Source organism: Protopterus annectens, chromosome 8.part0, assembly GCF_019279795.1.
Source record: "Protopterus annectens isolate FY-2018-M chromosome 8.part0, PAN1.0, whole genome shotgun sequence".
Lineage (NCBI taxonomy): Eukaryota > Metazoa > Chordata > Ceratodontiformes > Protopteridae > Protopterus > Protopterus annectens.
The window spans coordinates 1,876,163,896-1,876,188,910 of record NC_056741.1 but is presented as its reverse complement, the minus strand read 5'-3'; the positions used below and the strand labels follow the sequence as shown (position 1 = coordinate 1,876,188,910).

The 25,015-nt window shown below is 39.7% G+C and overlaps 1 protein-coding gene across 2 annotated transcripts in view; it reads left to right on the top strand.

Annotated features, from left to right (window-relative positions):
• The window catches only part of LOC122809692 (von Willebrand factor A domain-containing protein 5A-like), a 1,295,998-nt gene that overhangs the window by 202,933 nt on the left and 1,068,050 nt on the right, over positions 1 to 25,015 (top strand). For both annotated transcript variants that reach the window (XM_044081369.1, XM_044081368.1), the window contains exon 4: positions 15,701 to 15,923. In XM_044081369.1, the coding sequence (XP_043937304.1) occupies positions 15,701 to 15,923 (223 nt within the window). The remainder of the gene's footprint in view (positions 1 to 15,700; positions 15,924 to 25,015) is intronic.

Below are 25,015 nucleotides of genomic sequence, written 5' to 3'. Positions count from 1 at the left end.
TTCACTCACAGACTGTCAGTTTTACGTAGTAAGCGGTTATGACTAAACATGAGATAATTGCTACATTGTCAAAGAATGTCTGTTTCAACCAAGATGGCAACAGAGATGGTTGGAAAGTATCATTTAAGATTTTAGGTGCTTACTAATGCAGGCGGAAGAGGGAGTAGCACCTATGAGATTGACAATTGATTACCGATGGTGCTTTCTGTCTGGCAGTGGAGATAGTGCTGGTCTCAACAGCACTATACGCACCTAGGAATCGGAGATGATGCTTTCTTAGAGATGGCCTTCATCTGTCTCCCCTGGGTTTCAGGCTTCTAGCAAAGGCTCTTGCATCCCCCATAGTGCCTTTTTTAGGCAAAGTCATGAGGACAAAATTACCAATGTGAAAAATTCTTCTAAATGAAATTTAAAGGTCATGCTGCTAAACGCTATGAGTCTTAACATGAAACTGCACTCATTGCAAGCATTCCTCACCCAGGAAGATGTTGATATTTGTGCAGTCACTGAAACCTTGTTCGAAGCTGCAGAGAGCACCCCAGCCTTATCAGGTTACTTGTCCTACCATACTTTCAGACCCCAAACAGAGGGCTGCAAAGCCAAAGGAGGTGGAGTTTCAATATTTATCAAAGACATCTCCAGGCTGGTCAAACAGAATGAAGCACAGGAGACACTCCAGGTGAGGAAAGAGTTATGGAAGGAGGATCTTATTTATCTTACAGTAGATGTTAGAGATCTGTTTACTGTTATTCCCAATGAGGACGGGATGGATTTGTTTGAGGAAGCCCTGTTTAATTTTTCTGACCTTACACATGACCAGATAACATTATTATGTGAAATTATAAGTTTGGTCTTAGAAAATAATTACATCTATTTTGAGGGGGAGTTCTATCAACAAATCAAATGTGTAGCAATGGGTGCGGCTTGTGCCCCTGTTTATGCAAATCTTGTATTACTTGGATGGGAAACCAATTTTGTATTTCAGTGCCCTTTTTGGCACAGAATAAGGATGTATTCTAGATTTCTGGATGACATCTTTATTTTATGGGATGGCCCTAGTGGTGAGATTGAACAATTTATACAATGTGAATAATACTAAGAATTTTTACAATTTACATTTAGTTCGGATGTTTTTGGCATTAATTATTTAGATACTTACTGTACATTTTTCATGATAATAATGGATTTAGATCAAGGACTTTTTGTAAAGATACATTCTGCAATTCCTCTTTGCATTTTCAAAGTAATCACCCAAACACTCAGAAAAAAAGCATTGTGAATGGGGCAAGCAATTAGAGTAGCACACATGACATCACACCAAGATGATGTGAAAAGAGAATTGAATAAAATCTGTTGTATGTTTCAGGAGAGGGGGTACCCCAAAGAGTTCACTGAGGAAATAGTATGCAAAGTATACAAAAAATGGTGTGCTATTTATAAACCATTATTGGGGGTTGGCTTGCCTACAACAGGTAATGATAGATTGTTACACACAAACTAGGCCCCTTATGAAAAAGCTTATGTATTATAATATAATCATTTAACCAATAAAATCAAGAGAGCCTTGACCTCTAATTGGAATATTTTCAGGGTGAACCACGATATTCTGGATAAAGTGGGTAAAGCACCTAGATTTGTTAATAGTGCAGGAGCAATCTTCAAGAAACTTCTTGAATGTAAAATAGAAACTTCATGTACAACAGATGCCTGTACTAAATCGAGTGGAGCCTGTAGTCAATGTCCATTTATTTTTAAGGAGAATACACCTAGTTTAAATAACAGAATGCATAGAAGAGTTTTGTTTAAGAAAGGTAACTGCAGGATGAGTAGGGTAGTTTATTTAGGTATCTGTGCTACATGTTTTCATTTTTATGTTGGCAAGACTGAGCGTCCCCTAAGATGTAGAATATGTGACCATGTAAATGATATAAGGAATGGGAAACAAATAGTGCATTATATAAGCACTCCCAGTTTTGTTTGAAGTTTGAAAAGTTCTTATCTGCAATCTTGGAACTCATTAAACTTGATGCTGAAGGGAGACTGGAAAAATACATTAATGAAAAAAAGAAACAGAATGGCAGCTTAGGTTAGCTGCAATGTTTCCCCCAGGTTCAAACAATGCAATTTCCATTGTACCTAATTTACATGAAAAAGCAAATAAAATATAAAAATTATATAAAATATATGTTCATGACGTTAGTTTTTTTAGATATAATTGTATATATTGCAATATTTTAACATGTTGTTTTTGTAAAATTTATCCTATCCAGGATTTTTTAAAAAGTTAATGGTTTGTCATTAAGTTTGTTTTTTACAAGTGATTGGTGGAGATGTAATAGAGAAAGAGTATTTAAATTCCTCATCTTTATTAGTATTGTATTATTATTGTATTCTGATAAAGTCTATTTTTTATTGAGATGAACGCACTCTATAATCGTGTGTGTTTTCATTAAAGATTGGAGTTCAGCAGCTGCGGTTGTGGTTTCTTGGTCCTCTATCATATTTTATTCAGTTTTTTGGTGCTTTTTGCTTCATTGGTTGTTTTTGTTCGAGTTTACTGGTCCGAGGTTTACTATGGTCTCCTTGGACTCTATAAATACCCCTTATGGGGATGGAGTGAATTCAGAGTTCACGCTTTTAAAAGAGGAGGTATCGTAGCTTAAAGGTGAACTTACTAGGCTCATTGAGCATTTTTCACCAAAGGAGAATGGTAATGGTTCACATATTTCTACTGGCGGTAGTTCAAGGGAGCCTGTTTCACATTTTGGTGATCGCGGCAAGGCCACTACTAGTTGCCTCGGCAATGGCCGTTTGATTGGCTTACCAGGTCATGTGATTGGATAGGCTGGCGTGCACCAGGAAGGTAGCATGGCATCTGTGTCACAAAGATCTTTACAGGATAGCTCTTGCCTGCATTTTGTAGAAGATAGAATGGATTTTCAATGTTCTACCAACTCTAAAAACAAACGTGATGTATCAACACATCATGTAGGTACTGTGCAATCATTTAATGTTGGTTTTCATTCACCACATGAGCGTAATGACTTTAATGGACAGGGTGTTTCCCCATCATATGATACTTGTGCATTTAGACAATATAAATAACCAATATGCTAATTTAGTGGCAAAACAGTTAAGTTTTAGACAAGATGGTGCTAATGAATTCCAGAATTAAGCGACAGGTGTTTTACATAGTAAAAACAATTACTTTGTTTCACTCAAAGATTTAATATACTTTTTTGAGAAGAGACTTTTTAAATTAAAATCACTGGATATGGATATAGCATATTTTAAAGAATGTTTGCATCTTAAAATTGCACCACGGGGTCTAAGACTTTTCAAGTTCTAGTTTGGTATCACTTATGATACAGATGTTACTGATGGTTTTGTTGCATTTTTTTGATGATATTGGGTTAAACCTTGTTAAAAAGACTTGTGTTTTTTTTTTTGAAAAACAGAAAAATGTAGTGGCTCGTGAAGTTGAATCCTTAGATGCCAAAATAAGAAAGGATTTGTTGTTCCCACAATACACTAGTTTGTATTTTAAAGTTTTGGACAAGGTGGAGAGGAAATGCAACAATATTTTTCACAAAAAGAAACGTAAGTTAGAAAGGGACATTAAGCAATACAATAACAAACAGGTATATCCTACTGGGAAGGTTTTGGATACATGTATACATAGAGGTAGAGATGCTCATAGATTAAGCTACAGTGAAGTGGTTAAGAATGCTAGTGTAGATCTGGAGGGGGTTGAGGATGAACAGCAGGATTTCCAAGGGGTGAGACCCTCAGAGAGACTGGCCCACAGATACACAGAGAAGAGGGAATACAACAGAAATTTCTATCCACAAATGGGGAGAAATAACAGTTACAGGAAGGGGAACAACTACAGGAATTAAGTGGATTTAGTGGTATTGTATGCAGAAACAGTGGTTTTACCATTTATAATTACACGGATAGGGTAATTACACAAGAATATTTTAATTTGTTATCAAAAGGGGCTAAATGCATTCCTGAAAAGAAGAGAAACTTGGTTGATAACTTGATGGGTTTAAAATGATATGTTAGAAAATTAAATTTTGACATCTTTTTTTCCACTCAACAGGCCATTCTTCCAACTGAGAATGGTCAAAGTTCAGTGGTTATACCAAAAAGAAAGAGTGTATTCAATCTCCCATTACATCCCTTATTAGATGCATATGAAAACATAGTCATAGAAGATATTTATGATATTCATTTAAATTATACTAGAATACCATGTAATCTCACCAAAAGAGAATATAATTTGTTAATGGATCTCAGAAGGGATTATTCAATTCGTATTATGACCCCGGATAAAGGTGGGGGTTTAGTTCTTTTTAGGGCACTTGATTATTCAAATGTGATGCAGGAGATGTTATTTGATGCTACTACATATGTAGGGGTTTCGAAAAATCAAATTCACATAGCCTATTCTCGTACTGATTCATTCTTAGAATATTTCATAAATCAGAGAATTGTTGTAGAAGATTATAATTTTTTGCACAATAAAGAGCCCATTATCCCTGTGTTCTGTGGCAAGGTCCACAAAAAATGTTGAAACTCCTCCTTTAAGACCTATAGTTGCAGCAAATTGGTCTAAGACCCACCTGCTAGCAGTGTATGTGGATTCTTGGGTACAACATGCGGTGGATAAAACTGAACATTTACTGAAAGACTCTTGGGAATTTTTGGGCAGTTTAATGAAAGCATTATGGAAGGAGGATCTTATTTATCTTACAGTAGATGTTAGAGATCTGTTTAGTGTTATTCCCAAGGAGGACAGGATGGCTTTGTTTGAGGAAAGCCTCTTTCATTTTTCTTACCTTACACATGACCAGATAACATTATTATGTGAAATTATGAGTTTGGCCTTAGAAAATAATTACATCTATTTTGAGGGGGAGTTCTAACAACAAATCAAAGGTATAGCAATGGGAGTGGCTTGCACTCCTGTTTATGCAAATCTTGTATTACTTGGATGGGAAACCAATTGTGTATTTCAGTGCCCTTTTTGGCACAGAATAAGGATGTATTCTAGATTTTTGGATGACATCTTTATTTTGTGGGATGGTCCTAGTGGTGAAATTGAACAATTTGTACAATATGTGAATAATACTAAGAATGTTTACAATTTACACATAGTTTGGATGTTTCCGATATTAATTATTTAGATGCTTACATTTTTCATAATAATAATGGGTTTAGTTCAAGGATTTTTCATAAAGATGCATTCTGCAATTCCTATTTGCATTTTCAAAGTAATCACCCAGACACTCAGAAAAAAAGCATTGTGAAGGGGCAAGCAATTAGAGTAGCACACATGACATCACACCAAGATGATGTGAAAAGTGAATTGAATAAAATCTGTTGTATGTTTCAGGAGAGGGGGTACTCCAAAGAGTTTACTGAAGAAATAATAGATTAAGTATACAAAAAATGGGGTACTCTTTATAAACCGTTATTGGGGGTTGGCTTGCCTACAACAGGTAATGATAGATTGTTACACACAAACAAGGCCCCTCATGAAAAAGCTTGTGTATTACAATATAATCATTTAACCAATGAAATCAAGAGAATGTTGAGCTCTAATTGAAATATTTTCAGGTTGAATCAGGATATTTTGGATAAAGTGGGTAAAACACCTAGATTCGTTAATAGTAGAGGAGCAAACGTCAAGAAACTTCTTGAATGTAAAATAGAAACTTCATGTACAACAGATGCCTGTACTAAATCATGTGTAGCCTGTAGGCAATGCCCATTTATTTTTAAGGAGAATACACTTACTTTAAATAACAGAATGCATAGTAGAGTTCTGTTTAAGAAAGGTAACTGCATGATGAGTAGGGTATTTTATTTAGGTATCTGTGCTACATGTTTTCACTTTTATGTGGGCAAGACAGAGCGATGTAGAATATATGAGCATGTAAATGATATAAGGAATGGGAAACAAAATAGTGCATTATATAAGCACTACCAGGTTTGTTTGAAGTTTGAAAAGTTCCTAATTGGGATCTTAGAAATCATTAAACTTGATGCTGGAGGGGGGGGGGGGGACTGGAAAAATACATTAAAGAAAAAAGAAACAGAATGGCAGCTTAGGTTAGCTGCGATGTTTCCCCCAGGTTCAAACAATGCAATTTTCATTATACCTATTTTACATGAAAAAGCAAATAAAATATAAAAAATATATAAAATATGTGTTCATGAGATTAGTTTTTGTAGATATAATTGTATATATTGCAATATTTTAACATGTTATTGTTGTTTTTGTAACATTTATCCTATCCAGGTTTTTTTTTTTAAAAAGTTAATGGTTTGTCATTAAGATTATTTGTTTTTTACAAGTGAATGGGTGCAGATGTAATAGAGAGAGAGGATTTAAATTGCTCATTTTTATTAGTATTGTATTCTGATGAAGTCTCTTTTTATTGAGATGAAAGTGCTCAATAATTGTGTGTGTTTTCATTAAAGATTGGATTTCAGCAGCTGTGGTTGTGGTTTCTTGGACCTCTTTCATATTTTATTCAGTTTTTTAATGCTTTTTGTTTATTTGTTGACAAAACACCTATTCAAATCATAGCTAGCTACAGAACCCCAACCACAACTCAGGAGGCCCACTCCACCTGTTTGCACTTACTTGAATCCGTCAAGATTCAACCTTCTACCCTGATCATGGGTGACTTTAACTACCCAACCATAGAGTGGAAGACCTATTCTAGCTCAAACACGAATCCCAGAGATTCCTCAACTTTGTCAATGGCAATGCATTGGATCAGCTGGTTGACACCCCCACAAGAGGGGAAAATATCCTGGACCTGGTACGAACCAACATGAGTAGCCACTGTCACAACTCTACAGTGTCATCTTCCATGTGAAGATCCGACCATAAAGTAATCACTTTTGAAGTCACCAACTCCCCTGACCACCCCCATCCCTGCCAAGGTCGAGCAAAAAAACTTTTCCAAAGCTTTACAATCTTTTGAGAGCAGGTATAAGCAGCTTCACAGCCACCATCTCTTCGGTTGAATCAAGCACTAATGTCCAAGCCTACACCAAAACATTATATGAGCACCTATATAGCTGCATGGACTCAGCAATATTTGACAGGACCAAATCATCTTACTCAAGGAAGAGTAAACCTGTCTGGTGGACCGCAGCAATAAACAGACTCTGTAATCAAAGGAAAAAATTATTGTCCAGGACCAAGAAGGAGCGCAGGTGTCAAGGTGGAAGCAATCTTTCCTAGGTCTGAACAAGCAAATAAGGTCACTGGTGAAATCTTCTAAGGTTAACTTTGAGTCCAAATTGGGCACATCCACTAAGGACAATCACAAGGTCGTCTTCTCATACATCCGAAATCTCAAAGGTAACTCCCAAATCTGCTCTGAATTTGTGGTGAAGAATACCACATGCACAAATCCCATAAATATAGCCAACCTGCTGGCAGGCAGTTTCAGTGAAAACTTCACCCCCCTGTCCGCCATTAGTAAACCAGGACATGACCAGCACCTGCCCCCTTCTACTCATCACCATGGAGCAAGTTATTAATACCCTCTCAATGGAAAAAATACAGCCTCCATGGGACCCAACAACATTCCTGGCTGTGTCCTACATGAACTTAGGCAGGAGCTCTCAGCAGCACTAGGCACCATATTCAAGCAAAGCCTGTGCATCAGCTTTGTCCCAGAAGAATGGAGGACAGCAACTGTCATCCTTCTACACAAAGATGGAGTGCCCACCGGCCCAAGCATTTAAAGCCCTATCAGCTTAACTAGCCTGATCTGCAAGGCCATGGAAGGCATTATCATGGATCTTATAAATAAGGACATTGGCAACCTCCAAACGCTTGATCCCACACAGTTTGGTTTTGTCAAAGGGAGATCATACCTGTTAAACTTGGTAGCCTTCTTTGAAACAGTCACCAAAGCCATGGATGAGGGCAAGACAGTGCACACCACCTACCTTGACCTAGCCGAAGCCTTCAACACTATTCCCCCACTCGGGCATAATAAAGAAATTCTACCAGCTAGGCATCAACCCATATGTTACCAGATGGGTAGCTAACTGGCTTACTGATAGAACCCACTCAGTCAAACTAAGGCAAGTCACCTCTAGCAGTAGACCCATAACAAGCGGCGCACGTCAAGGATTGGTCTTGGGGCATCTACTGTTTGGGATATAATTTTCTGAGGTGCAAGCCAAAACCAGTGGTCTGTGGTTGACCAAGTTTGCAGATGAAAGCAAGCTGGGCACTGTCATAAATTCCCCTAGTGATATGAACATCCTCCAAGAGGGCATTAGCCAAACTAATGACTAGTGCCAGAAGCATGGCCTCAAACTGAATACCAAGAAATGCATTATTATCCCCTTTGGGGAAAATGGTGTCCTCACTAATTATCACATTAATAACAATGTACTAAGCACATAATCTGTCATGAGGGACTTGGGCAGCCAGGGTGATAGCAACCTGACTTTTGACCAGCACATTGCCTCCATTGTATGGAAGGCTTTCTAAATGGCCCACCTCATACATAAAGGTATTTCATCCAGGAACAAGGAGGTCATAACATCCCTGTACTCCTCCCTTATCAGACCCATTATCGAGTACAATGCCCACTTTGGCATGTACCTTGCCAAGCACATGCAGCAGTTGGAGAGACCACAGAGGTTCCTGACTAGGAAAATCCAAGGTCTCAAACACCTATCCTATATATATAGGCTAAAAGCCCTGTCCCTCTACTCAGTCTCATACAGACTGCTCTGAGGTAACCTGTGTCTGGCATACAAGGCTGTCTCAGACTCAGCCTTCATGGAGCTGCTACATATCCATAAGTCAAACTCCACTCATGCAACCCACACGCAAGGTCTCAACCTGGTCTGTGACATTAACAGAACTTGTCGGTGGGATAGATTTGTGTCCTAATGACTCCCCTATCTGTGGAATAGATTTCCTCTCCGTGTCAAGCAGAGTACCTCACTAGTCCTCTTTAAGAGGTACCTAGACGACTGTATGGGAAACAGAAAATATACCCCTGGGATCCCACCTGTATCCCTGCTGGACAGGGAAAACAGGTGCTGACTTTGTGGGAACATGGGTGAAGTTCTTGGCTAGGCTTATAATGGCCTGTGTGGCAATAGCCTAGTATCATCCTATGAACCTTAGCTACTTCTCTCACCAGAAGCAAAAGAGTAGAATTAATCCCAAACTGCTTCCTGAGAAGTAGTATTAACCCAGATGTTGCTGTGTTCAGTGTACTTGCTATAGCCTACTTTTGGTAGATAACCTGGTTAGAACCCACAGCATCTGGTCCCAACAGATGGCCAAGCTGCACAAATGATCTGAAGAGGTACTCAGCAAAACTGTAACCAGACCACTCACTGAAATCTAAACAGACTGCACAATCAGAGGCGGCCAACAGGAATCAGGGTCTCTCTGCTCCTCACACCAGGAGCCAAGAGGTAGCATTAATCCTAAAATAGTTCCTAACAAGCAATTTTCTGGCTTTCCAGTGACTGTTAATCTCTAAGAAGGCTAAGAAATAATATCCTTCTGTGTTTCAAAGAAGAAAAAATAGAAGCACAAATCTCAGGCTGACTCCTGAGAAGCAGTCGCTATACTCTCCAGTGATTGGTAGTTTAGTCCAAGATTTTACAGATTTCAAAAGTAAGATAGAAAAGGGATTAATACTCTGGATATTGCAATGAACATTTAAGTGAGTCAAATTATGAGATTTTTACTTTTGTTCTTTATGCCTTTGAATATGTAATGCTATGTATTCTTGGATTTCTGGCTGGGGTAGGGTCTACAAATATGCTTTGGGAGACGGTTTTCAAATTATTATGCTTTACTGCTTTTTGTAGATGATGATACAAAATGTCCTATAACCAATGGTATACTTCCAAAAACAGTAGATAAATTGGCAGATGTCCCGCTTCCACCAACAACCTTATAAAATTTTAAAGGATTATTGATAGGTTTTAAAAGCATCCAAATCTCCACAAGCACTGACTGCCCCACGTTCAAACCACTTCTACAATTATGTTAGAATAGGGGCAACATTCCAGGCATACCTAAATACTGACTTACAAAACATGAAGGGACATTTATGTTCATAAATTAAGCAAACAGAGACAACAGCTTGCTTTGCCTTCTTTTGGATGGTGCATGTGCTTGAGGCAATCTAATGGTTGTTAGATCATTTTTGAACTCAGATGCCTCTCATTTTCCAGGACTTATGAAAAACCACTGTCATAATCCGGGACAACATGCTTATCATTTCTATCTCATTTTATCAAGACTGCTTGGCTACAGTCCAATCAATCAAGTCTTACAGCTGAGTAGTTCTATCAAACCTAATAAAGGATCTGCATGAGATTCCAGCTCATAAAAAAGCTGCCAGTTATATAACAATGTACATTTGTTCTGTGTTGTTCAGTGAGTAGCATTACTGCTTCACTGCAAATTTTCTCCAGTTTTATTCTTGCCTGGGTGCCATCTGTGCAGAGTCTGCATGTCATCCTTGTGTGTGGTGATGGGTTTGTCTGGGAATACTGGTTTCCTTCCACATCCCAAAACACATGCAGTGTGGGTTGGCATATATGAGTGATCTATAGGTGTGTGTGTGCATGTCTGTTTGTGTGTGAGTGTGTGTGTTTGTGTTCATAGTGTGTGGGATACAAAAGGCCTGACAATCTGCTTCTATTTCATACTTGAATGGTAAGCTCTGTGGATGGCAGTGGCTATTACTGGATTCTTTAGTCAGATGTGACCTAACAACATGGGATGGATGAAATTGTGCTATAAGTCGGCCCTTCCTTCCATTCATTTCATGTGCATATAAGCACAGTTTTGGTAGATCCTGTTTAGGTAATTGCAGCTGAAATAAGCATGGATTTCATCTTAATGGTCAGGATATTGTTTAGAGTGTTGCCGTTTAGTTTGAATAGTTTGGTTGTTTCAGTCTGGGTTCACTTTGTGCATTAGCATAAACCTACCCTGGCTGTGGAAAAGACCACTTTCAGTACTGTGCTATGGTTGACTGCAGTCCTAAAACATGGCTCTGTCACACTCTTGGTCATATAATGTCCTGTTGGGGAATTCCATGGGTCAGGACACTTTTACTCATCTTTAAAAGAATAATTTGTTTCAGCACTGTCAAGAAGTACCCAGGCCCTCCCATGCATTTTACCTTTATATCAGATGTTTCTATCAACCCTTTGTAACTCATCATATCTCAAATATCAGCTCCACCAGCTCCAGCAATTGTCAAAGAATGTCAAGGTGACTCTTATGCATGTGTGGTTAGCATGGATGGGTTGTCTCACCTGCCTAGTAGGATACAGGTCTACCTTCATTTGAAAAAGGATCCAAGTCCTAATAGTGTCCTCCAGGTTCTGCTTTCACAGCCCCAGTTAAGGCAATGGTCAAGTATAGTGGGAATCTTCAGAGGGACTCCCACCCTTACCACCTGTGCACCCTGTATTTTGTCCATTACACATCATGTGATACACCTGATATTAATACTCCTTAGGTTGTAATACTACATTGGAGGCTGTTATGTTCCCTTGTCCTTCAGAATAGTGCAGTTCCCTAGCCACTGCCTTAGGGTCCTTTATGTCCCACCGACACCTGAACAACTGTTTGGTGACATTTCATGAACTATTTCTTTTCTAGAAAGAAAAGCAACATTCCTGGAGGGTACAGTGACGTGGCATGACTGTTTTTCTTCATTACATTTTAAATATATATATATATATATATATATATATATATATATATATATATATATATATATATACACACACACACACACAGATATATATATATATATATATATATAGAGAGAGAGAGAGAGAGATAGATATTTATGGTCATAAAATGAGATACTGCCAGCCCAGCTGGCTGGAATTTTATAAATAATTATATGCCATTTGTGAATATTAATATGATTTATGTAGAAGTGTAACCAAAGAGAGATAATGTCAGCACAGCTGTCTGGAATTTTGTAAATGGTTATGTATCATTTGTGAATATCAACATGATTCATGTGCTTGTGTTAAAGATGCATTAGAACTGTGTGTCATATTGTACAGACGTGCTGAAGAGATATTTTGTGAAGTACTGAGCAGAAATGCATATGCACTATTGTAACTGTTTAGATGTGTATATTTTAACAGGGGAACTGGAACATGAGATGATCTTGCAAAACTTCAGAAGAATAGCTGAAATTAAGTTACTTTATGGCTAGACCATAAACAAAATATATTAACTCTGTTTCAGTGCAGTAACAGACACAATGTCTAAAACTAGAAGTTTTTTATATTGTCTTGGAAATGTTTGTTGTTGTATGACTCCCAGGATCTGCCTTAGATCTAAGAAAAGTCCTTATTTATGTATTTTCAGAGGTAGATGCTAAATGATAACAGCTGCATCAGTGGGGGTTTTCACCTGGGATATTCAGATGACAAGAAGTGATGTCATGCTATAAGCTACCCCAGCAGTAATATTTGAAATATTAATTTAGGAACCCTCTGAGAGAGAGAGAGAGACTGAGCATTTTGTATGTTGTCTTTGACCTGACATGAGCATCCACTCACCACATCTGCCTGCTTGCTCTGTAAGTAAGTTAACTAGGGTACACTAATTTCTCTTAGTTATAGTCAGGAATATAGTGAAGCATAGTTTAGTTGTTTTCTTTATTTATTTGAGACTGTCTTGCAATGTTGTTTTAAACATTTCCTGTGATTTTTATCTCTGTTGTGACTGTGATTATTTATTGAGTGTTTTCTTGTTCTTTTTTATTTGTTATTAAATTAATTTAAACCTTTCATTGTGGCTCATATTTGTGAAATATAAGTTCTGAGAGTACTTGGATATTTATTTGGTGACACCGTGGGCCACTCCTAACAGCCTTGCTTTTGGTCAAGCTACCATTTAGATTAATAGTAACATCACACAGTAAGATTGGACACCCTTTGTTAAGGGCTTTAAAGTAGCTGATAAAGTGGCTGGTGGCAGTCAAAACTACCTTATAGTCTGGGCAAAAGGGGGCATAGCTAATAAACCTGTGCCAGTCTTTCCCAGGTGTGTGTGTGTGTGTGTGTGTGTGTGTGTGTGTGTGTGTGTGTGTGTGTGTGTGTGTGTGTGTGTGTGTGTGTGTGTGTAAATCAGATCTCAAAGAGCGTGTGTGTCAGCTACTTGGGCAGGGACATGAAGCACTGGTTGGACAGAGAGGGTGCTGGAGGTCTTGGCTTGGTCACTCAGCTGAGATCTCAACTCTATAGCGGTACCAGTGGGAAGTCTTTTTAGGGATCTGGAGAAAGAGGGAGAAACCAGCCCCGGACCGACTGTGGTCTCTGTGTGCTCTTAAGGGAAATTGCAGTTTACTGTGTGTCCTACTTATCATCCTCCCAATGTACGTCCCCCACTGGTGCTAGTGGTGAGGATTGAGGCTCCTTGATTACTGGGCAAGTTGTGGGGTGTCACATATATATAAATTAAATGAGCATAAACTGTCATAGTTTTGTGGCCTCTCAGAAATTTATATTTCAACTAATAAAAGTACTCTGCTATTAGCGCAGAGTATTTGTTGCTATCATCATAGCAGAGTACTTGTAAAAATGTCCAGTTATGTACTATAGGTGAGTACTTGTTGCTGTCATAATCGCAGAGTAATTGTTGTAAAGATGCCCAGTAATGTAAACACCAGCGCAAACCTTCTTATATCTCCATCATCTAGCTGTGAGTGCAGTGCTTATACTGCTGTCTTATTCTTGTTGAGGTTATATGTAGAGACTCTAAATTAAGCTTGAATCATACCAAGGAGTTTAGCCTTGAAAAGGACTGAGAAGTCGATAGCAAATTATCAGCGTACAGTATGTAAGTCATTTTTAAAGATCCATTCCATGACTACAGGCACAACCTCAATACATGGTAAAAACAGCCAGTGCAATTACTTATCAATTAGTACATCATGCTAATGCAGATGTTTCATGCATCAAAGCTGTTGAGTTCAAATCCCTCGTCTTACTACTCTGATTTTTTTTTTTCATTTATTATTAATTGCCATATTCTATCCCTGGTCTATAATGATAATGCAGAAGACTAAACCCTCTTTGGGAGGGAACAAAGTTTAACATTCTTTTTAATGTGTTTTAAGGCACACTACTCATCTGTGGTATCTAGGGGTTCCCCCTTGGAAATATGTGCATGGTGTGGAAAAACTACCATGGCAGGGCTAGCCACCTGACAGTGTAAACCTTGGCTCTAGATGATTGTCACTGCTGAAATGCCACCTGACCCCAAGTGCAGAAATTGAGAAACAAGAGCTGTGATTAGATGGATATGCCTTTAAAGTGTGTTATAGTGAATATCCCTCATGTCTGGTGTCCCCAACCCCTCTACCCCACATTGTGTTTATATGCCTTTCAGGTATGTTGAACCAAGTAATCTCTGGTGTCTACTGTATCCCACCCCCACCCCTGACCCCTGATGTGATTAAGTGCTGCCCAGACAATATCATTTGTAAATAATTATCTCTGGTAGTAAATTTCCCTACCCTTAATCTCTGTTCTGTTTATGTGCCAGTATTTCAGGCTCTGTTCATTACTCCAATGGTGTATGGAAGTATGACAACCACCCCAGCCCACCCACACCTGCATACATGCAAACACACACACACACACACACACACACACACACACACACACACACACACACACACACACACACACACACACACACACACACACACACACACACTCTCACACACAGTCATTCTAAAAACACATACACACACACACACACACACACACACACACACACACACACACACACACACAGAAAAAAGCCTCTCCCTACCTCATTACACTCACAGATGCACTCGTCCATTCACATACACACACACACACACACACACACACACACACACACACACACACACACACACACCCTTTCATACACTCAAACACACACACCTCCTTGCACTATCTTACCACTATACTCCCCAGTACCTAGAATTTACATCTGCTATGTTCACTACTGTGAGGGGTCAGGTGTGGCCATGCTAATCTATACAGTTGTTTGGCTGTATAAATGCCCTACCAGGCTATGACAGGCATTTCCAGGGAATAGCACATGGCTGATTAGCATATACTCCACCACGGACTGCCTGATTAGCATCTAATGTGGCTGCAGAGACAGCCTGTCATGGTGCTGCACGTCTTCATGCAAAAGCGCAGTGGCAGGGCTGTACCTTTATGACTTTGACCCACATTGTGTTCTTTCAGACAGTGATTCTGTCCAACACATGCTGTTTGTTTTCTGCTCTCATAGTATTTCTGATTCAAGCCATTTAACTGAAATTTGGCACTGATGTTAAGATGCACTAACCAGCTCAGATGCATTCACTAATGAAACAGCCAGATGTAAAACATTTGAGTGTGATACTTTTGTTCCCTGTATAATTTTAACTATACCATGAAATTTGTGTAATATTTTACCTGGACCAAATTTTAATGCAGTGTACTCAAAACTGATACATTTCTTTTATGTTGTAGTGTACTAATGATGAAAATTGTAAAGCAGTCCACCACTGAGTTGCTAGGAGCTCGTGGTCAAGTAAATTTGGCATATAATCATAATGAATATAGACATTTATTGTTTGTTTCACACACTTAGGCCCGTCAAGTCTATGATGATGCCATCAGCAGTGGACAGCAGGCATTTCTGCTAGAAGAAGATGAAATGAGTGCAGATATCTTCCATTGCACTGTGGGTAATCTGCCACCTGCACAAGAAGCAGCTGTCTGTATCTCGTATGTCATTCAACTCTTTCTAGAAGCAGACCAAGCTGCACGATTTGTACTGCCAGCTGTTCTTAATCCACGCTACTCTCCACCAGGTAAAATGTCACTTCAGTTCTAGATATAATCTGGTACGTTTGTCTTTATGGTAAAAATCAGTGCTTGAAGATAAAAGTAATCCCCTTTTAAGTTTACTTTTGCAGAGACTAAATTCAAATATACAAAGAAGAGAAACTTTGGGACACTGGTGAAAAAACATAAAGAAGCAAGCACCGGTGCTTGTCACAGCACAAATATTCACAGTTGGAATAAACAATTTTAGATTTTGAAGTTTTTAGTATATTGATGCTGTGTTATTACAGGTGCTGGGCTTTTGCTGGAAATTGAGAAAGAGGAAAAGTGAATTTTACTTTTTGTTTTACATCTTTTCCCTATTTTCCAAGTTTGAACAACTTCAAAAATGGATATCTAGAAATCATAGGTGTGGGAGTTGCCCCCAAGACAGACAGCAGTGTGCTTATGAAGTGTTTTGGGATCTCTTAACTGCATCTAAATTAAGTAGGACTGATGCAGCATTAATCAAAATAAATCCAGTAAAGAAAGATGCTCCAAGTTATCAAGTTAGTTCCTTAGCTGAATGCAGGTGTCTATACATAAGAATTGACCTGCCTAATTGAGTGGGATGAGACCAAGAAAAAGGTTGGACTGCAGGTACAGACTGTCTTCCCTACCAAGGATTAATATCAGAGTGTAGGAAAAAAGAATAGGATAAAGAGAAGTTCCAAGATAAAGATCTTCAGTGGTAGAGTTTTTTGACAAACCTAGAACAGAAGCTACTGTTATTGAAGAAATAATTAATAGGGCATACAAAAATATTGAATGATAACTATAAGAATCAATCTGAGGAGGATAGAAAAGATTTTGAAAAGAGACCGGGAAAAACGGTTTACAAGTGAAGAATAAGAGGGCATATATATGGCTCCAAAGTATGCAAAAAAGTCTAGCAGCTTTAGAATTTTTACCTGGAAGTGTTTGGATAGGTGTTTTAATACCCCAAGCAGACTTCAAAGAAGTTTTCTCATGTCGACAGTAAATGTTGGAGGTGTGATGGGGAAGAAAGTGATAACTGGAAACATGTTTTCTGGGAGTGTAATGAGTTAGCAGATTTAAAAAATTCCCAGCATCATACTCTGAAAAACTGGGGAAGCAAAGAGTTGTAACAACCAATTTGGGAGGTTGGCATAATGGTTAAGGTGTTTACCTTGCAGACACAAGGTGCAGTGTTTAATTCTCAGATGGGGTAATTGGCTTGGCTTAAAATGGTCACAAAGGCAATTAGCCTAGTACTAACCTAAGAAATTGGTTTGTTTGAGCTGGGACACAAGATCTCAATTGCATAATTCATAATAAGAACTTATTAAGTTTAATTTTATTGTCTGGCAAAATAGGAATCTCTAGAAAATGGAAATAAAAATCTCAACCAACTGATTTTGAAGTACTAAATATTATAAAAGAGGTAAAAGAACTGGAAGTGCGATATTTTGAAAAAAGTAAGAACAAATTACATGAAATAAATGGAATTTGAGAGAACAGCACAGAATAATGATCAGGAAAAGGAGTGAGGTTTAAGGGAAGGCAGGAATTGAGCAGTTTACATAATGTTGTACTGAATGACAGTTACAAAGAAAGAAAACGTAATGAATACCATACGTAAATGAAAAAAAGGTTAGCATAGTTTGTTTTCCTCTAGCAATGTATGTGTGTCTTTGTCTAAGTGATAATTTAATAAAAAAGAATTGGCATAGCTAAATAAGAGCTTGTGTTACTTTTAAATTTCGTTACTGCCCCTTATACCAACCCTTGCTCCAAAGAGTGTAATAACTGCAGTGTGTATGACTTGAAAGTAGCCAGTACAAGGACTGCTGCTTCCAAGCATTGATAAGCATAGAAAGAGAGATTTTTAGGTGGGCTGTAAAGTGTAAGAGTATATTTGCCAAACGAAGACATGTCTGTACTACTTTTTTATTTTTTGCCTCTGTTCCAACACTGACTAAATTTCCATCCCCGTATAATTCTTTATTACAGAGTTGATGAAGAAGACATCACTATAATGGTTGGACAAGTGATTTTTTTTTAACAGGTTTTAAAATTGCATGTTAGAAAGGATAAATCATCCCTAGTTGATGTGGTATGCACAATGAAACCACGTGCATGTAATACATAAGTGTTTCCATGCAGTTAACCACAAGGTATATGCTTCAGCCCTGATCAGCTGCTGTAATAGATGTAGCTGTGGTGTCCCCTTACAGTCTCTGCTATACGATGCTTGGCTTTGGCAAATATACACACTTTACCTCAAGAAAGGAGAGCTGGCATTGGCTGCATGATCCTCCACACCACAATCCTAGTTGGCATTCATGTTTTTAAGGTCTTAGCTAGCAGTTCTACAAACAAGGGCACATATAAGAAGTCCATTTATGACACCCATAGCTGTGAGCCACATGGTTATTTGAGGCTCATGCCTGGCTAGATGGAAGGTGCGGCTAGGGACAAGCTAGTAGAAAGGGATGCCACTTATAAATGAATCTCATCTTAGCCTCAGTAAAACTATTGAACATAGCTGGCTTTAGGCACCAGTGAACCCTACAGTTTCTGGGGACCCTCTGGACCTGGGGTCCCCCAACCACAGCACATTATCTTGTAACATGTCTGTTAGACCAACAAAAGCTAGTAACAGCAACCTTGTGTACTTAATAAACCAGGTGGATAATAACTCTTAATTATGACTCCATTAAAATTCAAATATATCCCTGGATGTTCTTCATGTTTCACTGTTGCAGTCATTGCATTTGGGTTATCTGCTTGCAGTAGCCCTTAGTCAGCCTGATTAACAAAGTCTTGGGTCCTGCATTGGTTGCTGTCTCTTCTTCCATGATATCAGGTCATCAGGGGTATAAAACATATAACCAATGCCATTACATAAGTCTTTCTTGCCGTGCGGTGCCCGAAGCAGAAGCAGTTCACAAGTGCTGGTCGGCCGACTCCTGAAATTTTTGTTTTCGAGTTTCAGAACTGAAGTCTTCAACTAAAGCTAAGTACCCTGTTGGGGAAACTTTTTCTTGCACCTTACCGATGTCCGTAAAAGTTAATAATTGCATTACTTGTGGAAAGCAAATACCTCATAAAGATTTTCATTTGTACTGTATTCCTTGCCTAGGCCTTGACCACAGTGTACCTTGTTTTCAGTTTTGTGCTTTATTTAATCAGCACACTATCCATTGTCAGTATATTTTCACCTCTAAATATTTCGGTTCTCGGTTTAATTATCCAGAAATGTCATTGGTTAGCCATCCAACTACCGGGATCCTGAAAAAAATGCAAAAATAGAGACAGGCTGACGAGGTCCAAAACTGCTGATGACACTTTTCCTAAGCCAGTCGCTAGTTTGCCGGTACTTAGCGAGGTGCTTTCATAGCCCCTGATACCCGCTACTTCTGATTCGCAGGCCTCTACTGAGACCCATTCGGAGTCTGGTATGCCACGAGATGCTTCAACTACAGAACCTGCGGATATCTCTACCTTGGATGGGTCCAGAGCTGCTGTGCAAGCACTGGCTTCTGAGGGTGTTTTCAGGCCTATAGACTTGCATATTAAACCAACACCTCCTTCTTCATTTAGGCCTAAATCTCTAACCATGCCTAAAAACTGATGCCCAGGCCGCATGCTCAGGCCTCTATTCCTAAAAAAAATGATAAGAATGGCTGAAGATCGTATAACTCTAACCAGGGGAGGCCAACCTCCCCCTTCAAAGAGACCTGGGACTGAAGTTTATGAACCTTCTGACCAGGATTTAAATTTTTCTGATTCTTCTGATGACCTGGATTTGCCCTTATCTACTTATGAGGATTCTGATGCAGAGGACTGTATTCCCTCTGCTTCCCCACCAGAGGAATTTTCTTTTGGTGAAACCTTACATACTCTTAGGGAGTATTTCCACTGGGAAAGCCAGGATTTCTCTGATTAAAAAAAAGGCTTAGGGATTTCTTGCTCCTGCCTCATCATAGGCCTTTGGCTATTCCTTCTGTAGTAGACATTGTTGATGATGCTTTTTCGGAATCTAGTTTGGCCCCTGATTCCTTGCCTTCTGCTCCCAGAAAACCTGACAGATATTACAGGGTTCCTGATTCACACAAATTCCTTTTTACAAATCCTATTGCGGATCCAGAGACTATTTCACAGGGACCCAAGGGCATTAAGGCTTCTACTGCTAAAAATCCTATCCCTTCTAATCGAGACTCCAGGGCACTAGACAAATTGGGTAAGAAAGTTTACACTTCTGCAACCTTAGTCATTAGGGCTTTAAACTGCCAGTTTCATATGTTAAAGTATCAGCAACATGTTATTGGATTGCTTAAACAGAAAATTATGTTGATTCCTGACTGTGTGAAAAATAAAGAATTACAGGATTTAATGCATTCTGCTGAACAGGTTGGAAAACACACTTTGCAATGTGGTTTTGATTCATTGGAGGCCTATTGCAGGGATGCTGTTACTGGGTCTGTGCTCAGAAGACATGCTTGGCTTAAGGAGCAATCTTTGCCTGATCATGTTAAAGCTAAATTGTTGGATGCTCCCTTAAATCAGGACCGCATGTTTGGCAATAAGGCTGAGGAAGTTCTTAAAAAGATGGAAGATAAAGCTAAATCTATGCACACTGTTAAAGATTTCTTACAAGTTCAACCTCCTAGATTTAGTAGGCACTGGCCTTCTAAGAATTGGTCCTTTCCAGCCCCTTCCAGGTCTTCTCAAGCCAAACCCAGACACAGCAGAAACCCCAGGTTTCAGTCCCAGGACACACAGAAGACTAAGCAGTGGGGGGTTTCCACATCCAAATCTGGGAGTAGTAAGACTCCCCCCTATGAAAAGCTGTCTCAATGACTTGCTTTTAAAATGTCCAAGCACTTCCCAACTAAATGCTCCTTTAGGTGGAAAGACTGGTTTGCAAGCCAAAAACTGGGAACTCATTAACCAAGACAAATGGGTTTTAAATATAGTGTCCCAAGAATACAGATTTCACTTCCACACATTACCAACATCAAGGGGATGGCCAGATCTACCCCCAAATCAGTGGGGAGGCCTAAAATCAAGTACTCTCTCTCTTAAGCATGGGGGCTATTCAGTTGGTACCAGAAGAGGAAAGGGGACAAGGTTTCTTTCAAGTCTTTTTCTGGTACCCAGAAAAGGCAATACATGGCGTCCTATCCTGGACCTTTCTACTCTAAATACCTTTCTGGTGATTCCAAACTTCAAGATGCTGACTCTTCACCAGTTGCTTCTTATGCTAGGCAAAGATGCATGGTTGGCAACACTAGACTTAAAAGAAGCATACCTGCACATTCCTATCAGGGAGTCTTGCAGAAGATACCTACACTTCAAAGCAGGCTACATGCATTATCAGTTCTCTGCACTGCCCTTTGGCTTATCTACTGCGCCCAGGGTATTCACAAAGTGCCTAGCTCCAGTCATTGCATTCTGCAGGCAAAGAAACATTCAAATATACCCATATCTGGATGATTGCCTAATTCAGGCAGAAAGCCAGGACATACTTCTGAAGCATCTGGCCTTTGTTCAAAGGGTACTGACCTGTCTGGGGTACACCATAAATGAAAATAAATCACACCTGGTACCCTGTCAACAAATGATATTCCTGGGAGCAAGCTTGAATACAACTTCCCAGATAGCTTTCTTCATGCCAGAGAAACGGATTCTATTGACAACCTACTTCAAACAAGTGGCCACAAAAACCCAGTTATCTGCAAGGCAAATACTGCAAGCCTTGGGGTTCATAGCCTCCTGCATTCTTCTAATTCCATATGCAAGGCTGCATATGAGGAAACTGCAATGGTATCTCAAAAGCCTCATGGTGTCAACATTCACAGGATCTAGAAGCAATGATTCCTATCATACCTTGCCTACGCCTAGAGCTCCTTTGGTGGGCAGAGGCCTGCCACCAAAACAAGGGACTACCATTCACACTACCCCCTGCTGCCCAAACCTTGACAACAGACTCATCAGACTATGCATGGGGGGGGGTCTAACCTGGCAGGGAAGTGCATTCAGGGCAAATGGAACCCAAGTCAAATGCACCTACACATAAATCAAAAGGAAATGTTAGCTGTACAGAATGCTCTGACAGCCTTCAAGGATCACATTCTTCCAGGACAACTGATGGTAAAGACGGACAACACCACGTTCATGTAGTACATAAACAAGCAGGGGGCTACACATTCTTACCCCCTCTGCAGACTAGACATGGCATTGTGGAACACAGCCTTGAGCTACCAAGTGAATCTACAAGCTCAATTCATGCCAGGAAAACTAAATACACTAGCAGATGGACTAACCAGAAACCTCATGGGCCCACATGAGTGGAAACTGGAACCAAGGATTTTCAACATGTTGACAAGCAAATAGGGGAGCCCAGATATAGACCTGTTTGCCTCCCTCCAAAACCATCAATTGGACAAATTTTGCACAAGGATTCCCCACAAACTAGCTTGGAAAGTGGATGCTCTATCCTTCGGCTGGAAGAACCTATCCATTTATGCCTTTCCTCCTCTGCCACTGCTCTCCAAGGTACTAATAAAGATCAAACAGGACAAGCCAAGGACGATCCTAATTGCACCAGACTGGCCACGACAACACTGGTACCCCCTCCTGCACAGTGTGTCATGCTTGGCCCCATGGCACCTGAGGCAGGTGCCATGGGGCCAAGCATGACCACACTGGTACCCCCTCCTGCGCAATGTGTCATATTTGGCCCCATGGCACCTGCCTCAGACTCCTTCCCTGTTGTCTCAGCAGGAGAACCAGATTCTGTGCCCTCAGCTGCAAACCCTGAACCTAGCAGCCTGGCTAATGACCTAATCTCTCCTTTACCACCCCTCAGCAAATCAGTGATGGATATCATTTTAGAGGCTAGGAGGCCTAGTACTAGAAAATCTTATGCTGCAAAATGGAAAAGATTTTGTACCTGAAACCAATCTCAAGGGATGAGCGCAGCAGTGCCCAATTTACCTCAGATTCTACAATATTTGACTGAGATGCTTCATAAGGGCTTGTCCTTTTCCTCCATCAAAATTCATGCCTCAGCCATTTCAGCTCATTATAGCAAAGAGCCTCCCTCTTCTCTCACCTCCTGCTCAAGCAGTTCCTCAGAGGGGTCAAAATTTTAAGGCCACCCAGGAGAGCTCCAACTCCAGCCTGGGACCTTAACGTTGTCTTGGAGAAACTCACTCTTCCTCCTTTCGAGCCAGCTGCTTCTGCAGATTTAAAATTCCTTTCTTGGAAAACAGCTTTCCTTTTAGCAATCACTTCTGCAAGAAGGGTATCTGAATTACAGGCCTTTATGGCAGTGGAGCCTTTCATCATCTTTCATGCGGACAGGGTGTCTCTCAGAACCAATCCTTTCTTCATGCCCAAGGTGGTATCCAGTGTGGCTCTTAATCAGTCCATTAATTTGCCTACCTTCTTTCCTAACCTACAGATCAAATGGGGACAGATACTGCACTCCTTAGATGTGCACAGACAACTTAGATTCTACTTGGACAGGACTAAACCTCAAAGGAAATCTGAACAACTGCTGGTGGCATTTGCTGCAGGAACAGAGGGGAAAGCTATTTCAAAGCAAACAATTTTAAAATGGATAGGCCACTGCATTCATTTCTGCTATAAGTACCATGGAAAACCTATCCCACAGGGCACCAAACCCCATTCAACCAGGGTTGCATCTACCTCTACAGCCTTTCTCTGGGGCGTCCCTACAAGGGACATCCTAGAAGCTGCTACCTGGAGTTCTGTACATAATTTCATGAAGCATTATCATTTGCCAATTTTCTCTAAATTCAGAGCTGGTTTTACCACTGTAGTCTTGCAGGGCCTTATAGCTGGTCCTAATTCTATTTAAATTCCTCCACCCAACCTTAGCTTTGGGAATCTACCCAAATGTAATGACTGCAACAGTGAAACACGAAGAACATAGTACAGTTGTGTACACTTACCATAAATGTAGATGTTCGAGTGTATTCACTGTTGCAGTCCTGGGTACCCTCCCTCCAGCCCCCTTTCTTCTTTTGGCTATACCTCTACTCTCACTTATTATGTTCTAAAAGCTTTTTGGTGTATTTGCTTTTTTGTTGGAGGTATATCCTTGTATTATAGATTTAATTGCTTCTCATTAGGGGGGCACCTGACATCTGGGGCAAGAAAAACTGATGTAATGGCATCGGCTGCATGTTTTATACCCCTGATAACCTGACATCATGGAAGAAGAGACAGCAACCGATGCAGGACCCAAGTTAATCAGGCTGAATGAGGGCTAATGCAAGCAGATAACTCAAATGTAATGACTGCAACAGTGAATACACTCAAACATCTACATTTATGATAAGTGTACACAAATGTACTTTATAACAGTGTTTTGTCAAATAACAGGCTTCACAATTCCATTATATATTTTACCAGTGACATAGTGACCATGGTTTAGTTAAATCCTGCTGGAGGACATTCCCTCCATTAAAACTAGCAGCATATCCATCTTTAGGTACCTGCAGTACTTGTGGGTGCAGCAGGGGGCTCCTTAATCACCCTACTGTATGGGAGCCCCAGAAAACTGCTGCTGGTTGAGAAAAAATGAGGGGAAAATGTATTAACTTTCTCATTCCACTCTTTAACCTAAGGAGAGCTGTGATATGACTCTGTTATGATAAAGCTGATAATGAGCAGGAGCAAGAGATCAGCAGCCCAGACTGACTTATAAGAAGAGCTGATGCTTCCGATTTTCAGAGATTTTTTTTTTCTTTCAGAGAATTATATAAATACTGGCAGTACACCGGATACTGTAACTCTCAACTTTGCTCAAGAATTCTGGGCAAAGCCAAAAATAATAGCAGAATAATCGCTGATAATCAGGAACACATTTTAAATATTATTCTAATCCACTTAAAAACTTAATTGAATAACACATTTTGCATCAACATGCATGTTTTTGGATAAGAAGAAGTACGAAACTCTGATGTCTGGATTTATTGACTGTCTGTAATCCTGAATGTTTTACCAGCAAAACAAACTTTTTACAATGGGCAGAGCAAAAATATGAGGCAAAATCAGGGACAGTGACAAGTATACATTA